General features: G+C 39.7%; 1 protein-coding gene across 6 annotated transcripts in view; it reads right to left on the bottom strand.

Annotated features, from left to right (window-relative positions):
• Scaf4 (SR-related CTD associated factor 4) overlaps positions 1-17,889 on the bottom strand; it is a 57,120-nt gene that overhangs the window by 16,843 nt on the left and 22,388 nt on the right. For 2 of the 6 annotated variants that reach the window (XM_057764296.1, XM_057764300.1), the window contains exons 4-15: positions 15,969-16,130; positions 14,128-14,263; positions 13,399-13,538; positions 12,679-12,855; positions 7,347-7,540; positions 6,963-7,071; positions 4,317-4,649; positions 3,844-3,929; positions 2,752-2,942; positions 1,875-1,975; positions 1,343-1,456; positions 42-198 (exon numbers count right to left, since the gene is read on the bottom strand). In XM_057764296.1, the coding sequence (XP_057620279.1) occupies positions 42-198; positions 1,343-1,456; positions 1,875-1,975; positions 2,752-2,942; positions 3,844-3,929; positions 4,317-4,649; positions 6,963-7,071; positions 7,347-7,540; positions 12,679-12,855; positions 13,399-13,538; positions 14,128-14,263; positions 15,969-16,130 (1,900 nt within the window). The remainder of the gene's footprint in view (positions 1-41; positions 199-1,342; positions 1,457-1,874; positions 1,976-2,751; positions 2,943-3,843; positions 3,930-4,316; positions 4,650-6,962; positions 7,072-7,346; positions 7,541-12,678; positions 12,856-13,398; positions 13,539-14,127; positions 14,264-15,968; positions 16,131-17,889) is intronic. The other 4 variants (XM_057764298.1, XM_057764301.1, XM_057764297.1 and 1 more) reach the window with 3 other exon arrangements.

Below are 17,889 nucleotides of genomic sequence, written 5' to 3'. Positions count from 1 at the left end.
ACATGACCATGAACTGTGAAAGAAGTTAAACATTGTTTTACCTGGGTTAAGTGTGTCACTGTCCAGCATTCCTCCTTCACAAAAACTCTCCAGCTCCTCAGGTTTGACTTTGTCCCACGGGACATAAGTAACACCCAATTCAACATCCCAATACTGCTTATAATCTGCCTTTATTCCTTTGTTTAAGGCCCAGGCAATCTATAACCAGTGAAAATACACAAAGGAAAAGAAAAGTGGGTCAGAAGTCTTCAGAGTTCACATCCCCATCACTTTACTCATCTGAACAAGGCAGGCAGTGAGCACCCTGGACTGCTGTCCCCGTATAGCACTTATAGACTCCTTGACATATGTTAGTGGCTAGCGCCAGGTGGTGGCAGTGCACACCTTTAATTCCAGCACCTGAGAGAAAGAGGCAGGTGGATCTCTGTCAATTCAAAGCCAGCCTGGTCTACAAGAGGGAGTTCCAGAATAGGCTCCAATGTTAGAGAAACCCTGTCTTGACAATCCAAGGAAAAAAAGTTATGTTAGCTTAACAATAAAATGACTCCTAATGGTATTCTTGTATATCCATAGATGAGTGCCTTGCTCAGCCATCACCAGAGATGGCTTTTGCAATTGATGGGAGATAACACAGAGACCCAGAAGTCCTACATGGGAAGCTTCATCAACACCCTCAGGGCTAGGGAAGTACGTGGAAGGAGGAGAAGGAAGGGTATCAGAGACTCTAGTTCAAGCCAGCACTCAGAGGGAAGCAGACATGGCTCCCACCTCCAACCAAGAAGTCATCTGCAATTGAAATCTTACAAAGGAAAAACCCTTTCCCAAGGGAGTCTCCCTAGATATAGTAACTTCAGGGGAGGCCCCACGCCCAGCAGTGGATGCCAACACTAAACAAGTTTGGGTTTATTTTGGGGGGGGTAGGGGTGGGGGAACTTGGTCTTCAGCTGCTTTGTTGGGCATTTCTGTCTCACTGATCTTTTGCTTGTGTGTTTTGGATCCTGCATCTGTGGAGTGTATGATGTTTTCTGTGCTTCCCCTTTGGGTTGTTGTTTGTTTTTTAAAGAGAGAGGGTTATAGGATTGGGGGTGGGGTAGGATCTGGGAGGAGAAAAGCTTGATTAGAATACACTGCATGAAAAAAAACTTTCTTAATCAAAAAGAAACTAAAAAAATTGTCACATAAAACTGTATGTCAACTAATGTGTAACTGCTTTTAGGAGGATTTTTAAGGAGGCTTTTATGCCTCAAGCCATTTCCAAGCAGCAAAATTATAGTTAAAAGAAATCCCCCCAAAACTCCATGTAATTCTGCATTAAACCCTTTTATAAATGATAAAAATGTACCTTTATGGATTTCTGGTTCACTTTATAGTTTCCCCGGCTCAGTTTCTGCAGGGCACGGTATGCATCCTGCCTGTGAACCATTACGATATAGGCACAACCTCTGGGAGGAATCATCTGTTCAAAATATTTCAGCATTACACAAGGCAATGACAAAAACAAAGACCCCGGCACAGACCCCAGCCAGTAGCAGTAGACCCCACATCAGTGCGCAAGGTCTTGCCAAGCACTTGCCGAGCGCGAACGAACAAAGGTGGTGTCCCCCTCCCACCCTCAAAGACAGACCTGGAGGGTTAAACTCATTCAATTTGGTTTTAATTGAGTTGTGCAAATTCTGTTACATACTTTCCAAGAAAAACATTTTAACTTAAACATGGCTGTGCAAGAAACAACTACAGAGAATGTTAAAGTGAGCAGGAGCAGTCCAGCCTGCAGTTGCCTCCTACAAGCCTATGCACATCTACCTCAGAGTGCAAGAGTCTCAACAAGAACTGGGCACATCTTAATCAGCACCCTTAGGGCAGTAACTACTCACATTAATTGATTCAATAGGACCAAACTCTTCTAAGAGACTGGCAACATCCTGCTGAGTAGTCCTTTTGTCCAGCTGTCCCACCCACAGTGTGGTACTACAAACTGAAAACAAATCAGTGATGAAAACAGTCATTTTATCCCAAGCAGAACAGCACATCATTACATGGCATTTCTACGTGACATTACAATGTCAAAGTTTAAACAGGAATATCCATTTACAAATTTTAGACACTTAAAGAGTTTAGAAAATTAGGTATTTAGAAATTAACCAGGACATTAAATTGGAAAAACAATGGTTACTTTGTGACTAGACCTAAAAATGCTCATGAAAACCCAGGTCCTAAGTAACTTGCCTGTCATTATCTGCCGGCAAAGAACAGAATGTTGTAGGATAATGCTCTTGTACACTGTGAAGATGTCACTCTTGACTTGAACCTAAGTCTCTATTACCAAGCAACATGTATAAGCACTCACTCCTGAGGTTTTTTTAATGGTGTCTCCTATGTATGAGTCTCATTGTAAATACTGATCACTATTATGAATTAAATTGTAATAGTTAATGATTTACAAAAAGAGTATTTCCACTATACATATTCGAAAATGATGAAAATCAAGAGGTAACACAAGCTAACATAATTTATAAACGGCTAAATCTTTATCAAAGAGGGACATAGTTATGCCAGTGGAAAGACACCTTCTTGTATAAAGAAGCACTAAGACTGTGCAGTACACAAGGAAGACATAAAGAAACACTATTCAGAATAAAACTCAATCATAATGATAATAAGTTTCACTTATGGCTTTGCTAACAGTCATAAAACATCTTAACCCATACCATGAAAAGATAAAGTAAGTGTGCAGAAAGGCTCATTACTTACCACTTGCAGTTTCTGACTTGATCTGAGGGAGGCCTTTTTGTCGCCGTTCCCTCTCCTTTTCTCGATCCCGTCTTTCTTGAGATCGAGACCGAGGTGAGTGCCGTCGCCTGTCCCTGGACCGGGACCGAGAACGTCGGTGGCGGGACCTCCGAGACCTAGAGCCAGATCTAGATCTTCTTCTTTTTGGTGACCTAATACATTTTCATCAATGAGATGGAAGCACAAAGAAAAAAGGTAATGATGCACATATTAAGTTGAAAAATGAAACACATCAGGTGAATGTTTGACTCTACAAGAACTCAGTAACAGGGACTGCATGGATATAATTTAAACAAAAGTAAACATGGCTAGACCACTTGTGACTGTACTCTGTTGAACATCTCCAACACTGCCCACAATTCCATCTGCATGATTAAGAAGCCAGTTCTCAGGGCTGGAAACAAAGCTGTTACTATTATCTTCTACAAATGTCTTCTCTTTAGCAATTGAAAACACACTTGAACTGTGAATACTATGACATTTCCACGTTTGTTGACAACACTGAACATATAACTCCTACAAAACCATATACTCACAGGCACTAAATCAACTCAGATGAAATGTAGGTGAAGAAGAGCTTTGGATCTGAAGACATTTTTACTTTTTTTGAGTCTTTTTAGACAGGGTCTCATATATCCCAAGCTGGCCTCCAACTTCTGATGCCCAAAGTTTAGAATTATAGGTATATACCACCAGATCGTGAAGTGCTAATGATGGAATCCAGGGCTTTAAGCACACTAGGAAAGCACCTTACCAACTAACTAAAACCCAAGATGGGACTAAAACAATAAAAAACAGCATTACTTTTGACGTCTTCTGCTTATGGATCAAGGGTTAACACTGTGAATATCAGAAAAACCTCAAGCTAGGCATGGTGGACATATCTTTACTCCCAGGACACAGAAGGCAAGGTAGGTGAATTGCTAAGTTGAAGGCCAGCCTGCTCTACAGACAGTGAGTGAGACCCTATCTATCTCAACACAAAACCAAAGAAAGCAGTATAACTGACTCTTCTGTCTCCTGACATACAGCTGCAGCTTTCCTGTAAGTTACCTGGATGCTGACCTAGATCTTGATTTTCTGCTCTCTGGCACGTGCCGCTTAACCTCTGGGATACAAGGCTGTTCTACTTCCATTTCCTTAAAAAAAAAAAAAATCAGAAAATGAGAAATCTGGAAATCGTAAGGGCAAGAGGCCAAAAATCTTAGGAATACTAATTTTCTAGTCAGACCAATTACTAACTAGCCACCACCGAGGGAAAAACAAAACCTTTCAACAGTATGCAAACCGAGGGGGAAGTTACTCTGTACAAATGACACCATAACAGAACACCATAAAACACTGTGAACTAGGCACCTACACACACTAGCTTCAGCACTCACAGTTGATAGTACTGTGGTGTGCGACTTCCACTCAACTTTTAGAACAAAGAGTTAACGAGTGCCCAAAGATCTTCAACATATTAAAAAAATCAAAACAGCAGACGAAGAAGGAATGTGTATATAAATCAACCCAAAAACTATTACCTGCTGATGTGGTTTTTGTGAAAGGGGTTCATTTTGTGGCTGAAAAGTAGGTTGGAAAGTTGGTTGTACTGGTGGTGTTGGGGGAATTCCGGGCTGAGGCATCCCAGGTTGAGGCATCCCAGGTTGAGCCATCCCAGGCTGCGGCATCCCAGGCTGGGCCATCCCAGGCTGTGGCATCCCAGGCTGTGGCATCCCAGGCTGGGCCATCCCAGGCTGTGGCATCCCAGGCTGTGGCATCCCAGGTTGGGCCATCCCAGGCTGTGGCATGGGAGGAAATGGAGGTGCGGAGAGAAGCCCAAATCCTGGCATCTGTCCATTAGGAGGAAGTGGAACCTTTCATTTTAAAAAAAGAGTTAAATCTATATTAAGTATCAGCAGCCAAAAATAATTTTGAAGTTAGTTTATACAAAACTTCATTAAATTTTAATTAAGAAAAGCAACTTAATTTCTCTATGTCTAACTTTTCTCAAAACCACTATCACATATTCAAGTATGACATAGATGACTGGTTCTAAGACTCACAATTCTCAACAGTGATTCAAGATACTGTTTTATTTACCCAAGGTAGCAGTGTGACAGGCTAGCCCTTAGCCAAAGAGGTACTCGATTATCAATCGTCTTCCTTCAACTTTTTAACAGTAAGTAAGCTTTCATAACAGAAGAAAAAAATGGCTGTAATTTCTAGATTCCTGGAAAAAAAGTATTTTGTTTGCTAGGCATGATGGTATACACCCGAGTGTCATATGTTAAAGAACAGGCTTGTTTAAAATGGAATTCTAAGACAGACAGAACTACAAAGAAACAAGTTCAAAACAAAACAACAAATTAAATGGTCTTACAGTGTAACCCAGGTTGGCCTGAAGCATACAATTCTTCTGTCTCAGTACCTCAAATGCTGGGACTGTGCCTTAATGTCATTCCTATGTGTGCAATTTAAAAAAGTCTACCAAAGGGTGTTTAAAATTTCAAGTAGAATTCACAATATAAGAGCAAAGAACAAGCAGATATTTCTGCATGTACAATTCCAACACCAACTGACTGTATTCAACTAATCATGTTCCAAAATACCTTTCTATAAGAATTCAGAAATTGTTGGTAGAGGGGCTGGAGAGATGGCTCAGAGGTTAAGAGCACTGACTCACAACCATCTATAATGAGATCTCATACCCTCTTCGGGCCTGCAAACATACAGACAGACAGAACACTGCACACTAGATAGATAGATAGATAGATAGATAGATAGATAGATAGATAGATAGATAGATAGATAAATGAAATTGTTGGTAGAGCTGGGCAGTGATGGCGCATACCTTTAATCCCAGCACTCAGGGTGCAGAGGCAGGCGGATCTCTGAGATCAAGGCCAGCCTGACCTACAGGGTGAGTTCCAGGACTGTCAGGGATGTTACAACTAACCAGCAAACAGAAATTGGTACTAATATGTGTATAATAAAATATCTGGCAGTATGGTCATGTGTTTTCTTCATTATCTGAACAGGCCTCCTAAATAAGCCATTAAAATCATAGTACCAATTATATGTCTTCGAATGAAAAGAATTATCTGAAAATAATAGACAAGAAAATTCGCAGGTAGTTTAAGGCTGTATCTAGGCACCCTTCCCACAGGCTATAAAGCAATGTTTCCAAGGCTGGTTGTGCACAAAACCCACTGTAGTACTGGAAAAAAAAAAAAAAAATCAAACAAATCCCAGATTACCTAAAATGATTATAAGGTAGAGGGTGTGGGCTGTGTCTTTAAAGTCCCCACTCCACCCCTAATGTAGATTCATAGCAAAGTGAGCTTACAGAATTTAGCAAAATAAATTCGATAACCCAATCCCTAATTTCTGTTAACTCTCCAGTGTGCTCTATGTTTTTGTTGCATAATACCAATGGTCTATATTACCAACACCAATGCTTAAAGCACTCCACAGCAGAGCATACAGGAAATAGACATACAGCAAAGAAAACAGAACTGTAAAGTCACTAAACTATTTTAACTAAAATATCTATTATTATAAGATGAGCATGTTTATAAACTTGTAATTAAGATAAAAAGCAACTCAAAATAGTTGCCATTCCACAGCTTTCACTGGGGCTGCAGTTCTCCTTAGCAAATTACCAGTAATCACAACACTCAGAGGTACAAACAGGTCTCCAAAAACAGATCTTGAATTTATAAACTCAAGACAAGAAAAATGCCAGTACGTTGTAGGAGCTTACAAAAGCGGATCCATTTCCCCTTAACTAAAGATCAGAGAGTTCAGACCTAGTCTCCTCTCCTTCAAGGTTATATGACAGGAGGTCTGACCCAGGGTGTGGCTACTACCAGGATGTTTTGACCTAGGGTGTGGTTATTTGATGCTGTGGGTACTGAAAAGTTAATTACTTTGTTCTTTGCATCTTGGTAAAGAAGTCTCTTGCCTCCCCCGTCCTCTTTGGATCAGGGCATATAAAGTCTTTGAGAAATAAACATGAGGCGAATCTCAGTACTTCCTAGATGCCCTCCTGGCTCTATCAGTTGTCTCTAGTCTCTTTCTTAATCCTCACGCTTCCCTCCAAGCATGGACAAATATGCTGGGCAGGACCCGCCTGGACACAGGATAGGACAAAGGGCCCTCAACGTGGAGTTTAGGGGATACAGTACCTGATGGTGCACTGTATCCTGCTGCATTCCCATCATCCGAGGGGGAAACTGATCCATACTTTGATGTTGTGTGTAGGCTGTCTGCTGCATGCCATCCCCAGGATAGCCACTAAAACAAGGTGAGTACTTTAGTTACTTATTCAAAAGCACTTAAGACTCTTAGTCACATTTACATTGCAGAATGCCACTCAGGAGTCACAGGTAATCAACAAATATTGTCCAACATAAAAGCCGCACATTTAAAATTCTAACTCTGAAAAGGATACAAATTGTCTTAATATAAGTTTATAAAATAAAGACCACACTGAAATGTGTTTCAGCCCTGTTACTTATAATCTGCTTTGTAACCGTTACCAACTATCAAAGAATTACGAAGAGACTCACAATGGCACCTGTGGAGGAGGGGGCGAGGTGGTGGAGGGTACTGGGACAGCAGGAGCAACAGCAGGTGTGGCCACAGTGGGTGTAGGAGGGGCAGCAGCAGCAGCAGAGGCTACAGCGGTGACAGCAGCATCCTCTTTCTTTGCATCTTCCACAGCTTCAGGCTCATCATCATAATCAAATCTATCAAGCAGCTTCTGTAATGTGTACGGCAATGTTCCACTTAAAATACAGACTGAGTCAGCAAACCAGAAACTTTACAGAGTAACAGATGTCTGCATCAGCTACACCCCTACCACACTATGTACAGTTTCTTTTTCTCTTCTATGTCCTGAGGAGTTTGGTCCAAAAAGAGACAATTTTGACATGTCACATTAGAAAAATACAATTTAAATTCTACTTTCCTGCCGAGCGGTGGTAGTGCACGCCTTTAATCCCAGCACTCGAGAGGCAGAGGCAGGCGGATCTCTGGGAGTTCCTGGTCTATAAGAGCTAGTTCCGGGACAGGCACCAAAGCTACAGAGAAACCCTGTCTGGAAAAACCAAAAAAAAAAAAAAAACAAAAAAAACCCAAAAAACTACTTTCCTTTTCCAATCATAAAAGCAATGTTTTCTTTCTGAATATTAACCGCTTATTTCATAATAAATTCATAATAAATTCAGCCATTTACGTATCTAAATATTTATTTACTGAAGCTTCTAGAGCTCTGTGTACATGCCAACATGTGTGTGCTTTCAGGCAGCTAGACCTATTATGTCCACAGACTGCCCAGTCAAGAATATACTAATATAATCAAAGAAAAAATTATGGTGTAGGACAGGAACAGAAGTCTCTTAGCTGTTTACTCTAGCAGTTTCTTTCTCAAAACTTTACAGCTTATACCAATTACCAGAAACTTTCATTAAAAACAATAAATAAGGGCTGAAGAAATGGCTCAGTGGTTAAGAGCACTACCGACTGCTCTTCCAGAAAACCGGGTTCAAATCCCAAGACCCACATGGCAGACTCACAACTGTCTGTAAATCCAAGATCTGATACCCTCATACAGACATACATGCAAGCTAAACACCAATGCACATAAAATAATTATTTAAAAACAAACTCAAATAATCCAGAAGTTCACAAATCTAGAACAGTAATTTAAAAATATAAATAAATTTTAAAAAATAAAAATAATAGCATTTTAAGATAAAAAGTTAAAAATAACAGTAATTTAAAATAAAACTTATTGAGCCAGGGTGATGGTTAGCCTGTCATGCAAACCTGACACCTTTAAGTGCCATCCTTGGAACCCAACCCAATAAGGGGAACGGGGGGAGACTCCTAGAAACTGTCCTCTGACCTCCACATGTATGTATACCATGGCATATATACATCACTCCCACACATTATAACTTATTAAAAAATTATTCTTATTAAAAACAGGGAATGTACAACACTGAACAGTTATATTTTGCAATCATAAAAAAACCTGTGATATAGATCTATTTTTAAAAAATATATATATAGGGGCTGGAGAGATGGCTCAGCGGTTAAGAGCATTGATTGCTCTTCCAGGGGACCCGGGTTCAGTTCCCGGCACCCACATGGCAGCTCACAACTGTCTGAAAGGGATCTGACACCAATGCACATAAAATAAAGTTAAATAAACCATAAAAAATATTTAAAAAAAAATATATATATATAGAAAGACAAGGAAACCAAGGTTCAGGAGGTTAAGAAACATAAACCAAACTACAGCTGGTGAATGTTGAATCACAGTGGACACTGATATTTTGTACTTAAATGCCTGTGCTCAGCTTCCAACATGCAAATGTTTCTTTCCAGCTGTGCCTTTTGTGCTTCTACCCCATGCTTTCTGCACTGTTCTGCCTAGAACAGACTTATGGTATACTTTATAAACTCAAAGTCATGACTGGATGGGCTTTCCTGAAACAAGACGGTACACAGAACTAAACCCAGTGTAAAGAGTATATGACACAGCAAATTTCCTTTTTTTTTTTTATTGTTGTTTTGTTTGTTTTTTGGGGGACAGGGTTTCTCTGTGTAACAGCCCTAACTGTCCTGGAACTAGCTCTTGTAGACAGGTTGACCCCTAAATCACAGAGACCCATCTGCCTCGTCTACCAGGTACCAACAAGATATATTATTTAAGTTTTAATAGTCATACATATTGATCTGGAAAGACTTGAATCAATTATAGAATCTCTAGTTTAGCAAAAGAATTAATTTTCAATGGTTTAGAGTAAATGAAAGATGTAGGAAGATCTAAGTAAAAGTGCTCCCAGTGCCTAGCTGAAAACAGACGTTAGTTCATTAAAAGAGCACAAAAAGCACACATACACAGCCATACTTCCACTCGCCAGCAGAGGAATTCCGTTTTGGAAACTTGATGGAACTAACAACTACTTCAGTTAAACCAGCAAGCTAAGTATTCCCATAGCCATGGTCTTTACTCAGTATTTCCTACCACTGGTGTAAGAAGAAAAGTATCAGGAGCAGATGTTGAAGAATATCAGATTCAGCACTACCTAGAAATCCCAGGAAAACCACCTAGAAAACTAAGCACTCAATACTGTAGCCAGTTACAACAGTCAGCCTTTTCTCTATGGCATTATTATCCAAATTCAAAGTGCTAAGGAACATTAAAAAAGACTAGGAATCCAAGGATAAACAAAACAAGAAAACAGTAACGCCTATATAAAGAAAGCCAGAAAAACATTGGAGTTTACTATGGAGATTCTGGAGCAGTGCATACCAAAGCTAAAGAGGTACATTTACGTCCACCCAATAAGCAGGTTTTGATGGGTGGTGTATGTTAAAACTCTGATATCTAATACAGAGAACAGCTGTAAGGTCCAATGTCATATGGCTGTCACTGTGAAGGTAAAATATTTGAGATCACATTATCACTTAATGAACAGAAAAGTAAGAGGGCTCTGGACTCAATCTTCCCAACAAGAACTAGGGTGTCCTGAAGAAGCTTCCCAAGGGCCACAGCACAAAATTGTACCTCAATTTCTAGTCTGTTGCTCCTCGGAATGTTCTCTTACACTAACATCTCACACAGCTGCAGAGACAACTCAGCAGCTGAGAGCTATGACTGCTCTTCCAGGGGACCCAGTTCAAGTTCCCAGCACCCACATGGTGACTCACAACCATCTGTAACTTCAGTTTTAGGGAATCTGATGCCCTCTCTGACCTCCACTGGCACTGGGCATGCACATGGATCACATATATACTTCAAGGCAAAACATTTATACATATAAAATAAACCTAAAGAAGAATCTTCCCATCCATTCATTCAGCCATCATAGATACTACTTATGATTTATACGAAGAACCTAGACATAAGACCAGGAATAGCCCAAGTAAGCCTGAGAAATAATTAAGCAGAGGGACATTTGGAAGTAAAGCATGTATGCATGTGCTCAGTGGTCAGGTACCTGCACTGGCTAAGACCCTGAGTTCAATTCCCAGCACCAGATATATGTATCTCTTTAACTGTAAGGATGCAGAAATAAACACTGTTGTGACAAGGCAGTGTTAACAAAACAACAACAAAAACAAAAAAGAAACCCCCAAAAAACAACGAAAATCAGGCATGAAAACAAGTAGGACTATAGAGAAAAAAAAAAGGTAAATTAGCCACGTTAAAAATAGAAGCACTTAAAAATCCCTTGAATGATAATGTAAAACAGACTTCACTCCAGAAGGACTAGAGAGACAAACACAGGACACAGGAAGTACAGAACTATTAGAAGAATACAGAACTTTTCTTCTGAGGGTGGAATGGGTGGTGGTGGTGGTGGTGGTAATAAAGAACAGAGAGATTTCCAAATGGAAACCACACAGGAATTTATGTTCATTTACTCATGGAAATAGACCTGCAAGCACAGACACAAACATCTTTTCAAAGCACCCTGGAACAACTTCTTTTTGCTTTACAATTTTATTCTGTTTCCCCCTACAAATATACATTTCTCCTATGTGTGTGTAGACAGATTTGTGCTCAGTATCTTCATCACCTGGTCTTGGTCTTGGTCTGTGTCTCACAGGCTCGGCTGGGCTGGGTAACCAGCAATCTCCATGCGGCTTTTACATGGATACTAGGATGGAAGCTCGGGTCACCATGCTGGCACAGCAAAAACTTTACTAGCCACAACATCTCTCTAGCCCTGTTTATTTCTTTTTCACTCAAAATTTAATCCAGTTTTTCTTACAATCAGTAGTCACTTATTAATCATTAAGCCAAAATAATGAAAACTGGCATTTATCTACAACACTGATTACTAATCATTGGCAGATAAAATTTTTATCTTGTTAGAAATAATCATAAATTTTAGAGCTCATGAAATCAAACATGCCATTTAATGCTATGATTTTAAAATCATCTTTTTTTTAAACTATGAAACTGAAAAAAGAAATTTTAAACAATCATAACCCCAACAAAAACACAAGACAAAAGTAGAGCTGTCTAGGTTGAACCCCACAGCTCACCCACGCCCCTGGTGGCAAGTATTTTAAGCATGCCTATTAAGTTTCATTCTGAGATGCTCCCATGGGCTCAAGTCAACACTTGGTTCCCAGCTGGTAGCCTTTTTGAGAGACAGTGAAAATTTGGATGATGGCACTTAGTTGAAAGAAAGCTACCAAGGGCATGTTTTCCAGGATCCTTTCCCCCTCCCCTGCTTCCTGTCCACTTTAAATTGAAGAGGCATCTGCCATGTGGTCCTGCTGCAAACCATGGATTCAACTCTCTGATACCAGGAACCAAAATTAATCTTCCCTTTCAATTTGTTCTCTTTGGTATTTGTCCCAATCATACAGAAACAGAGCTAAGGATGGCAAGGCACACTGAGTAAGCAGAGAGATGCTGGGGTCACCCCAGGACTCACATCACAGACATGGTAACTACAGTTATCACAGCAACAGCAAATGTCTATCAGTAGCAAAACAGATAATCTGAGGGCTCCGTCTACTGGAGTCTTAATAACCATTCACGCAGAATGCACACAGACCTAATAATAAAGATCAAAACAAAAGCACAGACTCATAGTATATTACTTCTGGAAAAGCATACAACAAAACCCGACAGCATCACTGCTAGGGACAAGTGGGGCTAGTGAAGATTTTCCTTCTGTTTGCTGTTCTTTATTCTTTAAACTTGTTTATAGTGAGCCTGCATGACACGTGTAACCAGGAAAAAACATTTTGATATTGAGGAGGAAAACTCAAACCACAGACAAAAACGAACAATCCAGAGAAGCTGCGGAAGAGAGCCCACAATGCACATGGGTAAGACAGACAAGTGGGGTGATGTGAGAAGCGTACCTTGTCAAATGCAGTTTTTTGTTCAGGTGGGGGGAAAGCAGCTTTTTGCTCAGGTGGTTGTGTAGGAGCTGTCTTTAACTGAGCTGTGATAGCCTGAACCTGAGCCATCACAGCATTGTCAAGGGCGGGAGACTGTGGTTTTGGAGGCTGTTGAAAAGTCTGAAGGATCTGCTGCAGCTTAAAGAATGGGAAAACCGATAAACCACACAACAAAGCATCATCATCAAAGTTAATTTACTACAAAGCAAAGAATCTCAGAGGGACTGAAATAGCATAGGCAGTAAGTAAACTGGACAAAGAATCCACCTTTCACTAATGGCTAAATTTGTGAATGAACATATTACAGGGTATTGCTTACAGTTCAAATGTATGCTGACAATCCCAAAGAGACAAACAAAGTTCAAAGAAAAGAGAAAAACACATGGAATTGTAACAGCGACTTTTCTAGAAATACAGAAAATGTCACTCCATATAATCTTGAATCAATCCGAAATACTAGAATTGTGAGCAACAACACCTGCCACTTCAACAGCTCAAGGTCTTTCAAAGAAGTACTACCATTTCCTTATTTTTCACATCCGCATTGCCTTCTTAGCTCTAACTCATCACATTGGCTCCCTAGCGAAGGATACTCTCCCACAAGGAGCATATGAAGGAGCAATGGGAAACAGCACCAACAGAACCTAGCTCTGCAAGCCACTGGAGCATTAAGCAGCTTACCTGCTGGCCTTGGGTTGTCTGAAACAGTTGAGCCACAGCAGCAAAGGCATCAGAGCTGGGCAACTGTGGTACAGCAGGCATGGAGTTTGTGGGAGCTTGTGCAAGTTCAGAAGAGGCTTTTACTGGGGGTGGAGGTGAGCCTAAAAAGCAAAGTGCATTAGGCCACCAAAAAAAAAAAATTAACCAACCAAACAAACAAGAACAAAAGTCAACACCCTCCCCCCACCCCTGGTTTAAAACGCCTTTCAAGTTTTGCTGCTAAAACAAAATTCCGTTCAGTTTAACTTGTCTTTAGTACATTAGGGGTGTGTGTGCACATTCTTGTTTGAAAAAAAGAATTATAGGAAGAGAAACTACCTTCCAAATGCAAACTCAAGTTTCCTTCCTATGGAAAAGGTCTATCAATTCAGAAATTTCATGTACAGAAACTCAATTCTTTTTAAAGTTTTCTTTTGTTTAAAAAAAAAAAAAATCAAGCTTTTTTATACAATATAGTCTAATTATGTTTTTTTCCTCCCAACTCCTCTTAGATCTTCCCCATTTCCCCTCTCTGAATTCACACTCCTTTTTGTCTCTCATTAGAAAACAAACAGGCATATAAATAATAAAATAAAATATGATAAAACAAAAACCAACCAACCACAATAGGACAAAACAAACAGAAGGAAAAGAGCCAAGACACCAGTGCACTTTCAGGAACTTTTCTTCCAGTCAGACACACCACTGTACCTTCATTGTTGGTGACATTTTCTGCTACTGGAACAGCATTACTGGCTCCTGCTGCCATGTCCAAAAGAGGCTGAATAATTTCAATTTTGAATACTCCATTTTTTTGCCAAAGATTTAGCACACGAACTATTTTACTCTGTTATATGCAAGAAAATGAACATAACAATAAATATTTATAGAAAAAGCTTATCATATCTGACTGTAAAGAGAAACCATTACTGTTTCATCGGGAAAAAAATCCATCAAAATCACTCCCCAGTTAAGGAACTCAGATTAACCTTTCCTCCGTGGTATACTCTGAAGAAAGAAACACAGACTACACACAGAGCAAATAAAAAGACAGACACTATCTGTAGCACTGTTCTTTACAAGAGTTACAAAGGAGAACACTGACAAAACTCAACCATCTTAGAAAAGTTCATGAAGTGAAAAATTTCTGCAGAATGACCACGGCAGCTAATCATTTAAGAGACTATCTGCATGTGGTCACACACGCTTGTGATGCCAGCACTCAAAAAAGGAAGACTACAAATTTGAGGCCCAACACCACAGCACCAAAAACAATGAAAAAAAAACCAGTTTTTAAGAAAGTGGCTGATAACAAGAAAAAGATGTTTTATGGCCAAGAAAATATGAAGGAGACCCAAACAAAATTTTCTTATTCGTGGGTACAGGTTTTAACTCCTATTCAAAGGGATCTTTTTATAAAATTATTGTTTCAAGAGCCTAAGAATATACATACACACAGACTCTTAATACCCACAGTGTTCCTCTTTATGTAAACTGTCTCCATTTTCATTACTGAGTATTGTACCCAGGATTTTGCGCTGAGAAAGTAGGCCACAGTAATGGCAGACAAAAAAGATGCCTCGGAAAAGGGCCGTTTCCTAACTAAACCTGCATGTCTGCTGGCCTTTACCTTAGGGTTTTCTTTGAGTCTCAAGTCTAACAGAGGAACATGAGAGAGGAAGTAAGCATTCTTTCTCTCTGTTTTGATCAAACTTAAATTCACGTCTCCTTCTGCTTCATATTTTCTTTCAGAATTCAGGGAAGCTAAAGCATGAGGTTATGTGAGTACTCAATAAAATTGTTGCAATTCCCACCTATCCAGAGCACTTATGTGTAACTGTCATATTCCTTTTTTCTACAGTTCACTGTGAAACTGCACACGCGCGCAGTCTTACTGCAGATTAATATCACTTACATTCCTGCATGTTGGGAAGAACAATTCTGAACCTTCTAGAAAAAGTAGCAAACTGGAGGAGTATTCTCTCCACTACAGGGCTGTTCCTCATCCAAGGACACCGCTGTAGCTCAGGCTTACCATTCCTAGCAGATCTTCCTGCAGCCACCTGCTAAGCGCTACGATCAATGGTATGTGACACCCTGCACAGCTAGTGATATTGTCTTTAAAGACAGTGCTTTCTGCACAAACCCTTTGGTTTCTTTACACTATGGTAAGAACATTCAACACTAACCACACCTTCTCCAGTAATGTGCAGTGTTTGGCAGATCTCAGAACTTTACCTTGCCTAACCAAAACTTCAGACCTACCACTAAGCCAACTCTTCATACCACACTTCCAGCAATGACTGCTCTTCTCAGATTCTGCAATTCAACATGAGAAAAGTCCTTGTGCAAAGACCATGTAAATCTGCCATTTCACAAGGAAGCCAGACTAGGAAATGACCACTGCAGAGAAATTAAACTTAAGACTCAGGAATTTACTACATGAAGATATTTCCATATAACACAACAGGCTTTAAATAACATGAATCTAAACACATAAAAATAAAATAAATCCAACAAGAATGCAAAATTTTAGAAGTGATTAACCATACCTTATCTTCAGATGGACAAAGATATAAATATTGGAATGTAGCAGTTATATTTTTAGAGAACCTTGGCCCAAAAACATCTTTATCAGTTCCAAACTGATGACGAGACTGTCTCACAATGGAATCAATGACATATAATCCTGGAACCTTGTATTCTGGTTTACACTGCAACGATAAAGGTACACAGTTAGTCTAAGAAAAGGAAAACCAGTGAGTGTGGTAGCGCACACCTTTAATTCGAGCACCCCAGAGGCAGAGACAGGAGGGATGTAGGAGACTCAGTGTGCTCCACTTTAGGGAGTTCTAGGCCATCCAGAACTACAGAGCAGAACTCTGTCTCCCCACCTCCCTAAAGGGAGACCCAAAACAAATCTGACACCCATTATCTCACAAGTATGCAGCTCCACACACCCATCGTCTACTGTGTAGAATAAGTGTTCCACCACCTAACTAGCTGTCAAACTTCAAGTCTAGGGGCAGTTACATTCTTTACTAACTCAGACTCCAAGGACTTGCCCCCAGATCCTTGACTTCCTTTTCCACTCCAAAACTTTCCAGAGGCCATTACCATTCCACTTTCCTACAAATTCAGTTATTATTAATGAATCTCTGATTCTATAATTTCCACCTTTTGAAATTACTAAAAAATACTTTAAACATGTTAGGTTTACCAGAGAAATAAAAAGTAAAAGGAGCTGGGCAGAGGCACACGCCTTTAATCCCAGCACTCGGATCTCTCTGAGTTTGAGGTCAGCCTGGTCTACAAGAGCTAATTTCAGGACAGGCTCCAAAGCTACAGAGAAACCCAGTCTCAAAAAAACAAAAACAAAACAAAACAAAAAAAGTAAAAGGGTCATTTGAGTCTATAAACTGGACAAAGGAAAAACAAAAGACTACAGGCATTTCTGTAGGAAAAGGTATAGCCCTTTGGGAAAACAATTCAGCAACAAAAATAAAGCCTTCTTTGACCGTTAAGAATTTATGCTAAAGAAAACATGTATGTATGTTTTCCTTTAAGGTTAGCTATTGAAGCATTTTCAATGAAAAATAACTATTTACTGGCTAAGTAAATCAGTAATAATCACACAGAGGGTTATTTTGTAGATGTTTATAATATTTCAGTAGGAAAGGCACGTACGTCAACAACCAGTACTGTGTCCATTTTCCTTACAAATGTACACACACATAAATTAAAACTAGGCAGACTCAGATACACACTGTAGTAACTGGAAGCCAAAGCATACACGCAACCAAATGTTCTCCCCATTTACTTCTTTGCACTTTGACCTGCTGCTCCAAGAAGCTTCTAACTGACAAAGCCAGCTACTCTGCATTTCATGACCCCAAGGCAGATCAATTGATTAAGATGTCTGAAATCATTCTCAGACACTACTGAGAAAGATCTGCTAATTAGATATATTTTAAGACAAGCTACAACCATGTAACTAAAAAAGTTTAATGTGATGGCAACAGGGAAAAGTCAGGGAAAAAAAGTAATTTCATTAAATTAAATTAAAAAGTAACTTCATCTGAAAAACTCACAGGAGAATTAAATGTCAACAGAGTGGATAGGCCAAAAGGTATGAAACAGGCAGGCCCTTAGGCTTGGGGAAAGGTCCCAACACAAAGACAACAAATTCTGTCGCCAGGTATGACAGAAGCGGAGCGCCAAGCTTTTCTACAATATTCAATGAATGGAAGTAATATGAAAAAATACCTTGTAAAACTTCCATGTTTAAAAAATTCAATTACTGTTTTTTTTTAAAAAACATTCATTTTATGGGTATGAGAGTTTCGTCTATGTACCATGTGCATGTCTGGGGCTTGAAGAGGCCAAAAGAATGCATAGGACTCCCTGAAACTGGAGTTATACAAGAGTGTGAGCACCCATGTGGGTGTTAGGAGCGAACCCAGGTCCTCTGGA

Source organism: Chionomys nivalis, chromosome 3 (assembly GCF_950005125.1).
Source record: "Chionomys nivalis chromosome 3, mChiNiv1.1, whole genome shotgun sequence".
Lineage (NCBI taxonomy): Eukaryota > Metazoa > Chordata > Mammalia > Rodentia > Cricetidae > Chionomys > Chionomys nivalis.
The sequence above is the reverse complement of the archived record's forward strand: the minus strand, read 5'-3'. Positions and strand labels throughout refer to the sequence as shown.